Genomic DNA, 18,143 nt, shown 5'->3' with positions numbered 1-18,143 from the left:
CCAGGCTCCATTTACCCTGCAGGGTGCTGAGGCAGGGCTGGATGGAAATCTGAGCCTGGGGTGGTGAAAGCTCTCTGAAAATGGTGCAGAGTTGCCACTGCTGACCATGGCCTAAGAAGGACTTAGATGTGCTTAGCTGATGGAGGACAGTGTGCTACCTGATGTCACTTGCTCTTCTGAGCAAAGGTGATCTGCATTTTGGGAGCAGGCAGAAGTTATGAGCTCCCATCTTTGCTTCTGGGAGGACAGAGCACCAGAGTTGCCTTGGAGGCTGAAAAATCCCACAGCCACTTTCAAGTTTCTCTGTACTAAATGCAGTTTGGCTGATGGGGCAGCAAAATGTGCCATCATTTCTCCCTTACCTGAGGGAGGGCCAAATCCTGAGTTCTCTGCTAAAGCAAAGCTGTCCTCAGTGAGCAAGTTTGGCTCTGACAAGAGCAAGAAGCCAGACTGAGCATAAAAGCTTATTTTTCGAATAAGTGAATACTCAAGTGAATGGTGGGTCTGATAAATAGACACACTTCCTTGCAGCCCATAGTACTTCTGTTCCCCAGGACAGCCACAGATGTGCCTTATTCAGTCCAGCCTGGAAAAGATGATAGAGAAACTCCTGTCTGGTCTCGAGGCTGAAGAGTAGGGGGGAGCACTGCAGGGATTTCTTGGAGCTGAGGAAAAGATTTTGCAGGGGTATTTTCCTCCCCATGGTTACCAGGAAACCTGGGTTCTGTGCAGTGAAAGCCCCTGGTTCCCTGTGCCTGGAGTGCTGTATGTTCAGACTAGACCAGACCCATATAGCAATCCTTTGCTAATCCTTGCTCAGTGGCTGTGACCCCAGTGGCCTGGAGCCACCAGGACTGCATCTTTCAGCTCAGGCATGGACTTATGTTTTGGTCTGTGCTGCTGACAGCTCGCCCAGGTTATAACATGAATGTTGGTCTCCTGGTGCTTGAAAAACTTGAAGCCCCTCTGCTGCTGACAAGGAATGAGGGGAGCACAAGCTTGTAGGGGGAGGGGGAATGTCCTGAGGTCACACAGCTTCACAGGCAGTTTCTGGGGTTGTTACTTGTTTGCAAAAATGTGCCATTTATTTAGTTGACATATTTATTTGGAGCATTTATTTTCTCCAATTAAAGACCCACTGTCCAGCGCCCAGGGCACACTGCCATCAGTCTCAGGGTGAAAATGGAACCAGACTGTCCAGTTTGCTGGGCCTTTTGGTCCCACAGGGATGGCAGTGCTTTAGATGTCATTCGTTGCAGTGGGTGGTTTGCTGTCAATTCCTGTGGCTAACAAGAACAATGCTGCTCTCACTTCTTCTGGGCCCTATCCAGAAGTTAGGTAAATGGATAATTTTTCTTCTAACTGGAGCTAGGCTGAGACCTGTATTAATGAAAGCCTCTTGGGTTTGGAGGAGAAACTAATTTTTTGTAACATACCTTTTGCTAACTTCTGTTATCATCTTCTCGAGCTAAATGTGAGCAGACTGAAAGAGGTTGAGCTAATCAAGTGCCTATATTTAGACCAATTGTTTGTTTCAGGTGGTTCCTTTTCTTGTGATTCTTGATTTGGGCACCAGCAAAAAGCAGCTTTCCTGGAGAAACAGCTTTCTCAGCATGCTGCTTGGGGCTGGTTGGGTCTGTTTGACTAAGGGACATCATGGACATCTGTGTAATGGCTGTAAAGTGCACGGGCCAGGCTGCTGTTTGTGTGGCAGTGTGCAATTGTGAAGAGTGACTCCAGGTGCTTCATTTCAGCACAGTGGTGTCAGATGACCTCTGCCCAGGGATGGGACTGTGCTGTCAACTTGCACTGCTTGCCCTGCAAATGCCATGGCCCTGCTCCTTGCATGCTCCATCTTTTGACAGCCTTCCTATTTTCAAAGAAATTCCTCTGGACATTCTTATTCAAATGTGTTTGTATGACTTAAGTGATTGGTCCTGAATCATCACATGTACATCTCAGAACCAGGCATTTGACTTTGGCATAGGAAGTCTATTACTTTGTTAGCCTGAGAAGGGCAAAGGTAGTACACAGGTGGTCCCAGTGTGTGCTGGCTCTGTTGGCAACATATTCCCAGGAGATTGCTCTGGATATGCTCCCCAGCTTCCTTCCTTTTCTTTGCCTCAAAACGGAGGAGTCACCAAGACCAGACTGCTCTGGTACTGCACTACCCTGGGTCTTACAGTATCTGCAAGTGCATTATCTGTGTTGCTCCTTCATCTCCTTACGTGGGGAAATGCCTGGAGAGATGCTTCTCTGTTCACCAAAGGGTTTGGAGCTGGGCTGACCACTCAGGTGCTGCCTGGGATACTGATGGTGCCCCTTGGGGTGTTTACCTTGTGTCCACTTCTCACCAGAGCTTTTTCCTGCACTTCAGTCTTGAGTCTGAAGGCTAGTCTGGGCTATTAATGCTTTCCTCCTTGGAGAGCAAGAGAAGACTTTGCCCTGGACATGGTGGTCTGTGTTCGGATGTTTGATCAGCTGATGCTGGCACTTGTAGCTTTTTCTCCTCCCCTACAATCTCCTCCTACAGCCCCCATGTGCCTGAGGAAGTTGGGAGATTCCCCACCCTCTCTGTTTGCGCAAGCTGATTCCTGGGGTTGTGACTTTTAACATGCACAAACAGCGCTAATTTAGTCATTTATTTAGTTGACATATTTATTTGGGATGTTCCTTTGCTTCACTTAAAGATCCTGTGACCAGTGCCCCAGGCATGCTCAGCAGTATGTGAATGAACAAGATCCATCAATTACTCTTGATCAGATCAAAGTGGCCAGGAAATACTCCCATAACTCATGTCCCTGCACAGCTTGGCTGGAGCCACACGGTTTGCGACTCAGCGTTCCCCAGCTGAGGGGCTCATCCTCACTCCCCTGCAAACACACTGGGATGGGCACAGAGTGGGAGAAGCAGCTTTCCTGAGCTGCTGCTGTCCCTTACTGGTGCTGTTTTGTTTTGAGCCCTGTTCCGTCAGATTGCTGTAGGAAGGGGGAGAATCAATATGTGTGCTCACAGCTCTGGCTGCTGTGCTCACATCCCTAGTGAGACAGTGTGCACCACCTTGTATCTAAGAGTTGTGTCTGCTCTCTTCTTCCAATCACCTGCTTGGAAAACAGCCTCTGGTTTCTTAGCCCTACAGCATTGCTGTCCGAAAAATGAATGCTTTGGTGCCTCCTTCCCTCCCTTTTGATGTTTTAACCATAAAGGCCAAACGGAGAAGCACCAGGGCATGACAGGTGAATTGTCAGTCCTGTCTGCCCTGTAAGCTGCTGGCAGAGCAGGATGGTTTTGCAGGGATTTGTGATGGGTTTACTTAGCCAAGGAGAGCCTGGATACTCCAGTTGTGTTTGTGTGTTAGCCATTGTGGAGAAGAGCTGAGTGCTGCTCAGTACACAACTGTTCAAAGTGTTTAGTCTAAAAGGTTTCAGCAGCCTGGATGTGTGTAAGTCTTAAGCCAAGCTGTACTCCCATGAGATTTTTTTGCCAAGAGCTATAGTGTTTCTGATGTGCAGCATGATGTTACAGCAGACTTGAGAGTCTTTTCCATCTCTGAACAAAATGCACTTAAGAAAACAGAGTTTGTGTTGTCAAGGCACTGATTAAATCAAACTTGCTCTCTCTTCTCTCTTACAGGTTACCAGGACAATGCCAGTACTTAGGGCTGCCGGTTGCTGATTACTTCAAACAGTGGATTAATCTGAAAAAGGTACTTCTGTGCAAACTGCCATGGTTCCTATCTCCCTGTCTCCCTCCTTCCCTTGTCCTTCACTTTTCCTCTTTAAGGAGGTGTCTAATAACTACTGCTGTTTTGCATTGAAATGAGTTATTTTCTCAGAAGCTGGGCTGAGCGAGTCCTCCAGCTCCCTATTGTATCTCCTCTAATAGAGTCTTACTGTACTTGATGGGATGTGTTCTGCAGCTGGGGAGAATCCCATTGTGGCAGGCACAGTGCAATGTCTGCATAATATTGGGACACTGTGAGACCCCTTTTCAGTGAAGGTTCTGTTGTCACCAGTATTGCTGACTTTGTTTTGTTTTGCAGCCATATAAAGCTCCTAGGAGCATGGTTCCCGTCAGATGAAATTCCGGTTAATAAATGTGGAAATACTCCAGTGTAAAAATCAGCATTTCTCTTTGTGGCATGGGGAAAGGGAGCTGTCTCAGCAGCACATCCACCTAAGAGATCAGTGATCACTTTGCTAAGCAAAATGCCTTGGACTGAGTACTGTCTGGTGCCTTGTCTTTTGCTGCACGCCTTCACTGGGTGGTTAAGGAGCAGCATGCTGTGCATCCACAAGGACTCCTGGCACAGCTGTACATCTGCACAGAAAAACATGGTGATGCCATAAGTCACAATCCAAAGTGGGAAGGAAAGAACAAGTGTGATTACAAGCAGGAGCAGGGTGAGGGAGGAGGCTGCAGTCTGTGCACAAGAGAAATCGGGTTGGCCCTCCTGGTTAAACCTTTAGATGAGTAAGATTCCCTTCCCCCACCCAATTTAGTGCTTTATTTGGGTTTCTATGCCTTTTCCTGGTAATTAAGGGTCTCAGTAAGGGAATTTTCTTATAAACAGCTCGTTGTTCTTGTGGGCTTTTCTTTTGTTCTTTTATTTATTTATTGTTTTAAATGGAAGCGTGAGTGACAGGCTGAGCGGCCGCAGAAGGACAATTTGCATGATCTGTTCCGTCAAATAGGGTAGAACATGAACTTAACAAGGGATGCTGGCAGCACATTCCTGGCTGAACTTGTCAAAGGGTCTTGTATTTCCCTGCTGTCAGAGCAAATCTTTTGGCTGATTGCTGGTCCTTGGTAAATGAAATCTGAAAGCACATTGGGGCATTCTGCAGTTCAGTGACCATTAATGATCGCCATTTGAAGTTCACTAAACTTCCGGTGAATGGATAGCAGCTATATAACCAGCAGGTTGATGGCTGCAGAATAATAATACTAAAAAAATAAAAAATCCCTGTGTACTGTGATGTTTGCTAAGAAGTAGGTTGATCCAGCCATGCTCCTCCTCTGGGCCTCTGGATGAATGACTTATGGCACTTTCCCATAGTTCAAGGCTTCTGGATTTAGTGTGTTAGGAGCTGGGATTCCTCATTATGTAGATGTCCAGACAAGTGTCTCTTATTCAAGGTGAGCATTCATGTACTGCATGTCAGCAAATACTGTGATACTAAGCTGAGGGCTGCTAAGCATCCATGAAGTCCCAAGCACAGAGCTAAAGGCAGGAGCAGGAGGGAAGTTGTTACAGTGAAATGTTCCTCTATCCAGCTCCCTGAGCATGTAGGATGGGGGCACGTGGGTTGTGTTGTCCTCCTCTGCAGATGTGTTACTTGGAAAGTAAAGCTTCAACCTCCTTCAGATTGTGCAGGAAAGGGGATGTGAGAGAGAAATGTTGGTCTTCTTCCAGCCGCTCTAGTCCCTTAAAAACAATGAAGATTTTCTGACACTATAATACCTGACACCCTCTGAACACAGAATGGTTCCAGGGACCCTGTGTCCCTCTGGGAAGTGACCCATGTTGCAGAGAAGAGCAGGGGCCTCTCCTGTCTTGTGGCTAAGAGCTGCTTCTCCTTGGACTTACCCTGGAGTGGTGATCCTTCTATGCCATGCACTGCTTTCAGGTGCTTGTGGGGCAACTGCCTGTGTGTTTTCACAAGAGAGAATTGCCTGCCTAGGTAACTAATTCTGTTGAAACAGATGGACCCAGTGGAGACTCAGTCTCTATTGAATGAGCTCCCAGTGTGAGACAGATAGGAGTGGACAGGTAACTAGCCCCTCCATTTGTTCCTGCATAGCTCAGGTGGCCCTTTTCCCCTCCTTCTGGCACATTCCTGACCTAGAAATACCTCCTAGGCTGAATCTGCCTCCGACCTGATCCATGAAGTAAGCGAAGGTGTTGGAGGGTGGGTGGGACTTGCAGTGTGAAACTGATGATTTCTAGGTCACAAAAAATGCAGAGACGTGAATGTTTCAGATCTCAAGAAAACAGGCACATATGACAGAGAGCAGTCTCCTGAAGGATGGCCCCACCGGCACCTGCTGGATCTTCTTTGAGTCTTTGCTTATGAGCAGTGATAACAAGAGGACCTGTCTGAAATAGGGAGCTCCTGCTGCAACTACCAGGCAGTGCTGAAGTAGGGTTACACACAGACAAGTTTGTGTACCTGTGTGTATTACAGCAGCAACAAAATAGGTTCCAGATTCCTCTGCCAAGGCACACACACCAGCTTCCAGTCCTCTTTGTTTCTTGTTTTGTATCATTTTAAAAAACAGTCCTTGTCTGGACTCCCTCTTCCAGAGCATGGGATGCTCCAGAGCTCAGCAGCTCTTCTTCCTGCAATGGTGAGAGAGTCTTTCTCAGAGTTCATTTGCCAGTAAACGTCCCTTTCCACTGCTGTGCTGCAGGAGCAGTTGAAGTGAGAACTTTGTGCCTGCAGGCAGCTTTCACAGTTTCCAAGACCTGCCTCTTGGGCAAGCTGGAGACAGGAATTGCCCCCAGTAGCTGTCATGATTACTTTGCCTCAGGCAAACGTTGTTGAATTGATCTGGCCATTCAGGTGGTGGTGAGCTCCACATCTGACTGCTGCAGTGCTGGCCACAGTGCCTTGGGATCTGTAAAAAAGCCTTCTGTGGGGGAGATGGGGGGAGGAAAGCTGCCTGTGCACTTGACCACATTTGCTGAAGTTTTACCTTGCCCTGTGCCCCCCCAGCCTGCTAATGCATCCCTTCTGTCAAGCCTGGTCGGTGTTTGCTGACATTTTTAATGTCACTGAGCGATCTCGTATCTCTGGTGAACTGTCAGTGTAGAGCTGACTCGGGGCACAGAGTTTATCATGTTCTTCACTTCGATTAGCTCAGCCTTGTGGGAGGGCAGCAGAAAGCAGAGGAGGCTTTCTTGGAATGCTGCAACATTTCAGATATCCCCCTAAACCATCTCAATAGAGAGCCACCATCCCATCTGCCAGTTCTCCGTAGGGACCTGTCACGTTGATCTGCAGAGGCCCCGTGGGTTAGGATTGAGGTGCAGAACCTGAGCTACATCACTGGAGCTGGATGCTCAGGGTGGAAATAACAGAGAGGGCTTCATGTCAGGGGAGAGGGGCACAGTGGAATAATGTGTGCAGAAAGCAGGAGGCCATGGGTCAGGATTTATGCAAAAAGGAAAACTGCTGCAGCTAGCAAGCTGCAACCAAGGTGCTGCCCTGAGAGTATCCTCAGGTAGCCTGGGTAAACCCATTGCTGCTTATTCTAACACAAGGATCAACTCTCATTTGTGCTCCCTCTGCACTTTGAGGAGCCTCTGTGGCTTGTTTTCCAGGTCCCACTAGAGTTAGCAGCATGGTTGGTCCCGTGATGAATCCTCACCCCGGGGCTGGAACCAGTACTGTGCTTGGCTGAGGACACAGTGCCTGCAGTCACAGGGCATCCAAGAGCCTGGGAGTGGGAAACCCAGCAGGCAGTAGGAGTTATAGGAGCACCATTGGGCTGGGAGCATATCGCTGAAGGAAGAGTGGTTTAAAAGAGGGAGGAGGTGAAAGAAGAGAGGTGAAGATAGATTTTCTTACAATGAGCTTGTGCAAGAAGGATGTTAGAAAGATGATAAGGGTATCAAAATGGCCAGACCAGATACGTAACCCAGATGATCTTTATGGCAGAGGCCAGTAGCTGATGCTCGCAGGTGTAACAGGGAGAGCATGGCTTGAGTCAGCTTTCTCTGATTCCCAGCAATTGTCCCCTCAAGAACTGAGAGCTGTCCCTGGACCACTGTATCTAGCAAAGTCTGTCTACCAGAAACTTGTACACCCTTTTCTGAATCTGCTCATGCTTTCAGTTTCTACAGCATCCTGTGGCAATGACTCTTGCTATTTAATTATGCATCAATTATCCTCTGTTTACTCATACATTGTGTGAAGATGCAGGTCCCTTTGTTTCTTTTAAACCTATTGTCAGATTATTTTCTTTGACCTAGGTCTTGCATTGTGTGGAAGAACATGTGTTTCTAGTTCTTCTTCATGGTGTTACTCTTGATTTGAGACCTCAATCATATTCTTGCTCAATTGTCTTTTTCAGTACAGCAAAACTTGTTGGAGGGCTTGCACAAAGGCACTTGTGGGCTCTGTGACTCTAGAACTGGCTTGTGGAATTCTTAACATGTGTACACTATCTTTCCTGGTCTTCCATTTATTCTCTGGATGTTTTGCAGTTAAAAGATAAGAGGAGCAGTTTATATATCCACTAAGGGTTTGCTTTATTTCTTGTTTCTCAAATTATATTTATTTTATTTTTTGTTTAAGAAGACAATCTTCATACCCATCACAGAGCTGTCCCTTTCTCCACACAGCTGTCCTGGCATCTTTGACCATCTTTGATTTCTGTCCAGAGGGTACAGCATGTCTTTAGATACAGTAATAGTGGCTGCTTTAGGAGTGAGAGAAGACTGGTCTTAGTTTGACATCCTCCTGAAATTCAGGGGAGTTTCTATGAAAGGTAAGAGCTGAATGATGTGTGTGGAGGAATGCAGCTTTCCATCTCTGGGCATGATGAAACAGGCTTGACAGAGCCTTGGGGAGCACAGTGCTGGGTGCTGTGGCTGTGCACAGAGCTGGCCTTTTCCAGGGCCAGCCTTTACTGATCTGCAGATATTCCTGTTTGGAAGTGAACTGTTAATACACATCCACAAATATTTTAAGGTCACCTACTTGCATTGTGAAATCTGTCAGAGGAAGCATGTAATAGGATGTTTTTGTTAATATTTGGCTACTAGAAATAAACACATCTTGAACAAACAAAGATTTGCTAACAGCTTTCTGTCTCTCCTCTGAATTAACAATTCCTTCTGCCTTTGGGGTGGGAGGAAGGGCTCTGAGTACTTCTCAGGCACTTGGTGCTGAAGTGTCTTGAGTGCTTCAGACGAAGATCATTGAAATGGGTGAGAAATGGTTTATGTGTTAACCCATATATTTGGAAGTTGTTTTTGTGGGGTCTAACTTCTTGAGGACTTAGAGTGATTGTTACCAATTTCCTGTTTATTGAGTTACTGGCTGCAGGGAATATAAAATGCCTGGTAAGATTGGAAATGCCAGAGGAAGACTCCTCAGGCAAAGTGCTTTATGACCACAGCATCAAGCACATGAATAAATGTTGCCTCCTAACTGTGAAGAACTGGGCCCAGGGTTTGCTGGTTTGTAGCATGGGTGCCTGTTCTGACACCCTGTCAAACCTTCCTTCAGTGGCACCTGGGCTTGCTTGGTTCCTCGCCCCATCAGTGAAGCTCTTGGCTTTGGAAAGTCTTAGAGGGCAGAAATGGGAGAGGTTGTGAAAGGAAACACAAGGAGAAGTGTGACTCCAGCGCTAGGGAAATAAGGATTTCTCTTTGAGAGAGATGAGGAAAGTATCTGTGGAATGGCACTGGTTCACAGTTGGAAGGAAATGGAAGGAATTGCTTATAACAACAAAATGACTGTGTTTAATAAATACTTTGCTCTGTATTTACAGAAAGGCAGAGGTTGCCATATTGCTGAGCAAGAGGTTTGCTGTTACAACACAATTTTCTGATAAAAGCCGAGTGGTGAATTGGTTGGCATTTTGCATAGCTGGTTACAGGAGCTTTAAAGAGCTGGCTGAGATGCCCTGGACTATTAATAAGTCTTTGAACATGGGGGAAGTTCTAGAGGACTGAAGAAAGCTAATGTTGTACCAGTAATTTAGAAGGGCAAATGGGATGACCGATGAAGTAATTATAGCCCTATCATCTTGACATTAATTCTGGGCAAAGTAATGAAAAGCCAGATATCATAGTTGATTAATAAAGAATGAAAAGAGGGTGATATAATGCCAATCAATGTGGATTTATGGAAACTAGATCTTTTTCAAACTAACTTGATATTTTTTTTATGAGAATACATGTTTGGTTGATAAAGGTAACCATGTCAATGTAATATACTTCTAGAAGGCATTTGACTTGGTACCTTATGACATTTTGATTAAGAAACAAGAGTGATACAAAATCAACATGGCACACATTACATTGATTAAGAAAGAGCAAACTGACAGCTCCTAGCATTTAATTGTAAATGGATAATCATCGTGGAGTGCATGTCTTCCTAGTGGTGTCCCACAGGGATCTATTTCTCAGACCTCTTGTATTTAACACTTTTGTCAATGCCCTGAAAGAAAACATAAAAATTATTTTCGATAACATGTGCAGATACTGCATCTAGAAGCTGGCTGCTGTTGGATTTATAAACAGGCAATGGTGAGGAGGAGCAAAGGGGCTGGATAATTTTTTTCTTTGGGTTTGATTTGACCAGTGGGATGTTGGGATCCCATCTGCATCAGAAAGAATTCTAGAAACTTGAAGACTGGATGAGAACTGCAAGACCTGAGGAGCACTCGCCATGCAGTAACAACCCTGGGAGCCATTTAGGGTACCAGAGAAGGGTAAGGGCTGTAGTTGCCAAATATCTAAAGGGAGATGTGACAAGAGGTTCCTTCATGGAAGCAGACAAAAGCATAAGCAGTTATTGTTCCTGGAAGCCAAAGCAAGGTAATTCAGGTGCAGATCTTTAAGTGTGGGGTAATTAACCGTTGGAACAACTTACCGAGGGCTGTGGTGGATAATCCAGCTCAGGAGGGAAAGCTTTTTTCCTAAAAACACCAGCTGTGGTTCAGACAGGAATTTGGGGCAGTGCTGTGGCCTGTGCAGGTCAGGCCAGCTGATCATGGTTGTTTCTTCTGTCATGATGATCTTTGCCCGTCAGTCCCGCACAGCTCTGGCCGCTCTGTTCCTTGCAGTGAGAGCACTCTCGAGGGCTCCTGGCTTGGGGAGCACAGACAGCACGAACAACACAAGGCTGGGAATGCAGGGGAAGCATCCTGGGGAATGCAGCACCTCTGGCACGGTCAGAGGAGCCCTCCTGCTCCGGGGCTGGAGCACAGCAGCCATCCACGACTTCTCCTTTAAATCTGTCGTGCAGCTGTCTGAACTCTGAAATTTCTTTCACTCTCTCCCTCGCCTTGTTAACATGTGTTGCCTTTGGGGTAATCAGGGAAAAAATATTATGTCCTTTTACAATTACCGGGTTTTGGAATATTAAAATGTCTCTCTGCATCGGCAGTGTTATTTTGATTGGTATTCTAACCTTTGACTAGCCCATAAAGCGAGCCGCTCTTCAAGCCAATATTGCGGGACTGAAATTTAATTCCGAAATGATTCCAGATAATAGGGAGACAGATAATATATGCATGAAGGATATTATGTTTGGACTAAATGCAGCAGGGCCAGGGCTTGGGAGTTGAATAATAGCCCAGAGTGAGTTATAATCTGTGGGACAGAAATACCTTACTGTCAGGGCCAGGAGAGGAACTCTTAAATCAAAGGGAGGGAGATGAGCAGGGAGTTGAGGATAGTCATCTCAACGGGAAAGGGCATCCAGGAGAGGCCTTAAAGGAGCAGCCCTTTCTGTCCTTCTGCAGAGCAACCTGTCCTTCCTTTCTTACCTAGTAAGGAGTGCTGAGTGAAAACATACTTCGAAGGAAAACCAATGGGCAGGCAATTCTGGAAGTTCTTGGCAGTCTTTTCCTTTTGTCTTCCTGGATTCCTTAGAAGAATGTACAGCATGGGTTGATAACCAAATGGACCAAGGGGTTGGGCAGTACATGCTAAGGTAGGTGCTCACATAATCTAGAGTAATCATCAGGGTTGATTTTGACATCCTCTTTCACATAAAACAAAGAAAGCACAGACACAGCGTGTGGACTACATGGACAGTCGTTGTTGTTCAGGGCTCTGCCCCAACTGGGACTCACTGCCAGGCAAGGCTGTCTCTCTCCCTCAGAGTTGCTGCCTAGGCTGGGGACTGGAGACGCAGAGTAGAAGTAACTTCTGTGACAGCAGAGGTACAAATTCAGTGACTTTTAAATGTTGGAAGCTTTAAACAACACCTCCCTCTGGGCTCTCTGTACCAGGGAAGGGAGCTTAAGGTTTTTGCTATTTACTCCTCTACACTTAGTGCTTTGCCAGCAGCTTCCAAACATGATGGAAGTAGCTCAGTCCTGTAACTTAATGTGCTGGGCAAGGTGTTGGGAGCTTTCTGTAGCTAGACTTTGCAGAGCATTGTGGATGGCCGTGCTGCCAGCTGTCCTGGGAGGGGGAGAACTGAGCAGGCAGAGATGGAGAATGGTGTCTGCTGCTGGGTGACACAAACCCATGTCGATATAACAGGCTTTGGCTCAGTGGCACAAGCTTATAGTTTCCAAGTAATGATCCCAGCCTCACATTTCATTTCCTTTCCTTGCAGTCTCAGGAGCTGGTCTTGCTACAGCTGAGAGGGGCTCTAGATGCAGCCTGGAGGCTTCACTGGTTTTGGATTACTTCAACGATAACATACATGCCCATCTCAGGAGGGCAGAAATAGAGTATCCATTTTTGCCTAAATCAAATGATTTTGTGTTTCTCTCTCCTTTGGTTTTTGGTTTTGTGGCTTTTTGTAAATTACATCATCAAAACACAGGATCAGTTTTCTGTGGAACTTGTGTCTATACAAAGAGACAGGAAAGATGTGATCCCCTGAGGGTTCATGTAAGTTATATGGAAGCTACTTAGATCTACCCCAGGGTAAAAGGGATGCCTTAGGATTTTGGTCCTATCAACAACAAGCTCTTCCTGGAACTTCCTTCCATCCTTCTGTCCTTCTCATAGCTATGCTGCGTGTTTTCTCATGGCACATCACACACACATTAACTTCTTTGCCATCAGGGGTTCTCCTACATTCTCTTTTGCTAATGCATAATAAAATGTGCTAGATGCGTGTTAAAGTTCACCTCTTTTCCTAGGCAGGCTGGTTTGCAGCCTGGTCTTGGCCTTTGGAACAAAAGAGTTTCACATACTGCATTCAGGGAGCACTTGCCACAGGTGGAAAAACCCAGAGAGGACCAGAAGGGTCAGAGAACTGGAAGACATGGCCTCCAGAGGAAGAATGAGGGATTTAGAGGACAAAGCCTCCAGCTACACCAGGGGAGATTTAAGTTGGACATTAGGGAGAGTTTCTTCACAGAAAGGGTGATCAGATACTGGAATGGGCTGCCCAGGGAGGTGGTGGGGTCACCATCCCTGGAGGTGTTTGAGGAAAGATTGGATGTGGCACTCTGCCATGTCTGGTTGACAAGGTGGTGTTAGGTCATAGGTTAGACTCCATGATCTTAGAGGTCTTTTCCAACCTAATTGCTTCTGTGATCTGGGATATTCAGCCTAGAGAAGATTAAGCAGAAATCATTTTTGAGCAATGAAAGTGCTCAATTTCTGACTGGTTTTGGTGTATGGCTCTCAATTACATCCTCACCTGCTGCAAGAAGATCAGTAAGCAGTGTCCATGGATAAGAGCAGGAATATGGAGGCTCTGGCTCTTGTGACTTCAGAAGAATATGGTGGGGATGGTTTGGGTAGAGCTGGTCCTGCCTTGAAGCAGACAGTCAGTCATCACTTCTCCCCTCCTGCTTGCCCTTGTGCTATGACACTACTTCCTTTGCCCTTGCATTGGGACACGGGCTGTCTGCATTCTTTGGGACACATCACTGAAACTCAAGAGTAAGTGAGCAGGGAAAGAAGGGTTATGTCCCTTGGGTACCATGTACAGTCTCCACTCCCCTCATGATGCTGTCTGCCCAAGTCCCAGATGTTTGAACTGGGAAAATCCCAAGGCAGACTTTATTATTTGGCAGTGCCTTTGGGCTTCAAGTAAGAACCAGGGCCTCCTGTAGCCACATGGGATACAGAGGGCTCTCAGGTAAGGTCAGAAGGTATTGATTCAAGAGAAACTGAGGAGCACACTTATGTTCCTTGGCCCCGTGTAGCCTGCAGCTGCTGGACAAAGCAGAGAGGAGAATTTGAGCTTTTTTTTTGCCTTTGAGCTTTTTTAAAGTGGGGCAAAAGATTTGCCTTTAAAGTGAAATTCTGAGCAGTGGTTTGCTGAGCACACTGCCATGGTCACTTTAGCGAAAGCATCCATGTCTATGCAAGTGGTTGGAGGCAGGTTGGCATTTGTGATTCTTTCTATGCACATTGTTTTAGCTGCAGGCAAAAGGCAGAAAGGCAGCTGCTCAGACCTTGTGTGCTGCTCTTCCTGCTGAGTGCCATATTGCTCGGCTGCACCTCACTGTGCCTGCATTCCCCATGCTGGGGATTTGAACATCTGTCCCCTGTACCGAGGAGCCTCCTGGTTTCCATCTGGCTGCATGTGTCTGCTGCTGCTGAGGTTAAACATACTGCTCAGACCTTTGTTCTGTGGGTCTGGCTGCTGCTTGCAGGTTGAGGAAGGAGCTGGGAGTTGAAGGCACAAGGCCTTTCCTAGAGTCCCATGGGAAAGGCAAGGGACCGAGCACCCCTGCATCCCAGCCCTTCATCTGGAGCTTTACTTGAGTACCAGCACAGCTGCCTAGTGCCTGGGAAGAGAGCTGGTTTTCTCAGCATTTATTTGAAAGACAGGAGCTCCACGTAGGAGCATGAAAATAGGCTTTTGCAGTTCTCCAGGAAGGCATGACGGGCTATCAGATTTTTTAGTCTTGGGAATTAAAACACTACCTGGTTTGGTCCTCATTGTCCTACCAAGCCAGCATAGCTACAAAAGGGAGAGTGGCTGCTGCCATCACCACCAGCAACAGCAGGCTGGTTCATGGTAGCCATTGGCTTACCTGTAAGTGAGAAGAACAGAATTTCTTTTTTTTTTTTTTTGTATGAGATGTTTTTGGTGCCCTGTGCCATGTGTGATGCACTGTCCTACTGAAAGGGTTGGGACTTTGCTACTGGTGTCTTGGCTGGTAAGGTGTGGGTGTGCAGCCTCAGCCCCATTGCACAGAAGCATACCAGGGCTTGCCTTTGGCTTCTTGTGGGCTCAGTATAAAGCAGCCAGAGATGGTGAGCAGTGAGATGGGAGATACAGTAGTGGAATTTGTATATTAATAACTTGCAGTACTTCACACTCATTAAATTAATTAATTAAATCCCTCAGAACCCCAAGGCTACTAAGGAAGTTGATTTCAGAGTTGGGATTAAAAGTCTCCTGTCACCCTTCCCCCATGCTGCCATAGCACTTCTGGCTTCATCCTGGCTTTTGCTCTTTCCACTTGCAGGTTTCTGTGCTTGAGCTCTGCCTGCAGCCCAAGGATTGAATCTATCAAAGTGGCTTTTCTAAGAACTGGCTGAAAAATCTACAGATATGATCTGCTTTTGTTTAGAAAACAATCCATCTTTTGCCCTTGTCTGGGCATAAATTTCTCTTATTTTGTAGCCTGCTGGGGAGGGCAGTTTTCATCACTCTGAAGCATGAGCCCAGCCAGGGTCTGTCCCACAGTGACTGGTTGTCCCAGTTGCCTAGACACTGTCTCCTACAGACCAGGACCATCTTCTCCTTGGGTGCTCTGACATGAGTGCTGCTGCCATCTTCATAGGGCATCAGAGCTCCTGAGCAAATGGCCATTCCCAAGCTTGCTCAGTACCCATCAAGCTCTCAGCAGTCCCTTCTGGGTGTCAGTAGGTGTGGTGGGGCAAGATGCTTTTATTTACTGACAAACATGCACCTTTCCTTCCTTGTGTTGAATGTTATGTTGCAAAAGCTCATAATCATGTTGTTTGATGTTTTCCACAGCTGAAATTGTAGGTCCTACTCATGGCTGATGGATCAGTTCCATCCACCTCACCTTTCTTTGAGCCAGGACACTGGCATTTCAACACTGCACTCAAAATACCTTAAAGCAAATGACTTACATTAAGCCATGCAGGATGGAGTGTAGTTGAGCTGTTGTCTCTCCTCCAAGCATTGGTTGACATCCCTGATGGTTTTAGTGGTGGGGAGATGAAATGCCAGTGTACTCCCAGTGCTCCTCCTGCGTGCATCCTGCAGATGTGTTTTTAAACAAACTGTAGATATTTATTGTATGGTTTGTGCCAATTTCAGGAAAGCCTGTCCTCTGTGCTCTCCAGTGTGGTAACCTCTGTCAGCCCAGCCCTGACTGATGCTGTTAATATTTGAGAGATTGTTTGGGATCTCTGCCTTGGCTGCGCTCCTCACTCAGGGTAGAGCTGTCCTGTGTGGATGCTGCAGAGGAGTGTGCTTCTTGCCTGACTGTGTTTTGGAGGAGGCAGGTCTGCCAGGACTCAGGGTAGCACAAAACTTTCAGAGTTAATTGCTGGCTTCCAGCAGGTCCAGACTGGACCTTTATTTCTGTAGGTGAAGGTCTTTCAGCCTCCCTGGGACATGTCATTCTGTCCTTGCCTTTTGGCACCAGCTGTATTTCGCCCCTGCAGTGGAGGGGTGTCCCCACACCTCTGCTCAGCCCTTCCAGATAGGAAGGAGCTGGTCTTGGCAGAGCTGCCAAACCAGAAACAGCTCTGAGTCTCTCCTGTGTTTTGGGTCTCCCTTTGCCATTGTACCATGCATGTTTTGCCCATATGGAACTGGTTCTGCTGCAAAATTCGTTCCTCTGTGGGGACAGCCCATGCTGATCAGGAGGTGATGATCCTCTGTTGGTAACTCTGCCACACACAGTTTCCAGCAACCTCCCAAGAGCTGCACATGGACTGTCTGCTCTAAGCAGTGGAGGTGCATGGTCATTCCTCTTGGTGCAGGAGAGTTTTAGCAACACATTCCTTGCTCAGCCTTCCCTATGGGGCCCAGCTAAATCCATTTGTAAGAATGGGGCTGATGTGCTGTGGGGATAAGGGCTCTGACACATCCAGGAGACAGTAAAGCCATGTGACTGAATACCAGACTGTGTTTGCTCTGCCTAATTATCAAAAGTATGAGTTTGTTCTGCTAGGTGCACATTATGCCTTTATTGTGGTGTAATTATGCCAGCTGCCTATGTTTAGTGTCATAAAAAGGAATAAAATGCCCATTACCCGCCTAAAGAATTCTTCTTGTGTTTTTTTTTTTTTATTTTTATTGCTCTGGAGTACACAGTGGGGATATCTTTGGTCGGCAATTCTCCATGCAAAATAGCTAGTGAAATACTGTGCCTTTCAGAGAGCTCCTCCAGCCAGCAGCCTGCAAAGGCAGCTGGCCCACGAGCCTCACCTGGCGCTGCCTCTGTTGCTTTCTGCCAGCCCGATCTGGTAGTCAAAATGGTGAAGCCACCACAATGCCTTCCTCTGCAGGAGCTCAGTTGCTTTCCAGCAGGATTTCCTGCTGCCATCCAGGTCCCAAAGCTCCCTCCTGCTGACACAGCACATGAGAGGTGCAGGATGCTTTCCAAGCCTGGGAAAAGATGCAGCCTCTCTACCTGCTGACCTGCTCAGGAAGACACAATGGTGCCTAGGTCTGGCTGAGGTATTTTTTGGGCAGAATGCTGTGTTAAGGAGTCCCATGCCATGAGGAAGCACTTAAGGTTGTCCAGGGAGCAGCCCAGAGAGATGTGCAGGTGGGAGCCACGCATTTCTTTGCCCTGCCTCGTCTGGAAACACAAGCCAAGTGTCATGAACCTGCCAACAGCCTCATGGTGCTCTTGCAAGAGCAGGGATACCAAGCCTCATCCCCCAGCCAGCCCACAGCCCCTGCAGTTGGGTTTTGGCTGCTTTGAGGTTTCCTGTGGTGTCTAAATATCTGAGGCCATGTTTCTGTGGTGCTGAGAGATGCCTCAAAGGAGCCACATCCTCCAAGAGCTGAGGTTCTGTGCAAACATCAATTACTGAAACACATACCCTGCCAGGGAACAGCAGCGGGGGGCTTGCTTTGTGTGTGTAAATCCTAGGGGCATATTGGTGATATTAAGTCATTTCTGACGGAAAAAAAAAAATAAAGAACACCCCATATCCAAATCCCACATCTTCAGAGGTTTTTAAAAGCTGCCTTTCCTTCTTCTAGTGTTTCAGTTTCTAATTGGAAACTGACTTTATTAGTCTCATTAGGAATGGTTAGTACTGGCTATAGATAGCTCTTAAATATATGGTTTCGGTGGATGTTAAATCTCTTGGGTTAGTTGGCTTATTTTTCAACTCAGTGTTATGTTCAGCAGGTCCCTGATCCCCCCAGCCCAGCTGTGCCACAGATACCTCACACAACGTCCCTTTTCATTCCCTCCACTTATTTTTTACGTCAGGTGTTCCTTGAAGTGGCCTTCACAGTTCTCCACCCTTTCAGGCG

At 46.8% G+C, this 18,143-nt stretch overlaps 1 protein-coding gene across 4 annotated transcripts in view; it reads left to right on the top strand.

The window, feature by feature from the left end:
* The window catches only part of ERI3 (ERI1 exoribonuclease family member 3), a 129,522-nt gene that overhangs the window by 48,278 nt on the left and 63,101 nt on the right, over positions 1-18,143 (top strand). For all 4 annotated transcript variants that reach the window (XR_010029024.1, XM_063165959.1, XM_063165961.1 and 1 more), the window contains exon 6: positions 3,634-3,706. Coding sequence is in view for 3 of the 4 variants with exons in the window: in XM_063165959.1 (XP_063022029.1) it covers positions 3,634-3,706 (73 nt within the window). In the remaining variant the exon portion in view is untranslated. The remainder of the gene's footprint in view (positions 1-3,633; positions 3,707-18,143) is intronic.

This window comes from Melospiza melodia, chromosome 11, assembly GCF_035770615.1.
Source record: "Melospiza melodia melodia isolate bMelMel2 chromosome 11, bMelMel2.pri, whole genome shotgun sequence".
Classification (NCBI taxonomy): Eukaryota; Metazoa; Chordata; class Aves; order Passeriformes; family Passerellidae; genus Melospiza; species Melospiza melodia.
Note: the sequence above shows the minus strand (reverse complement) of the source record. Positions and strands in the feature narration are given on the sequence as shown.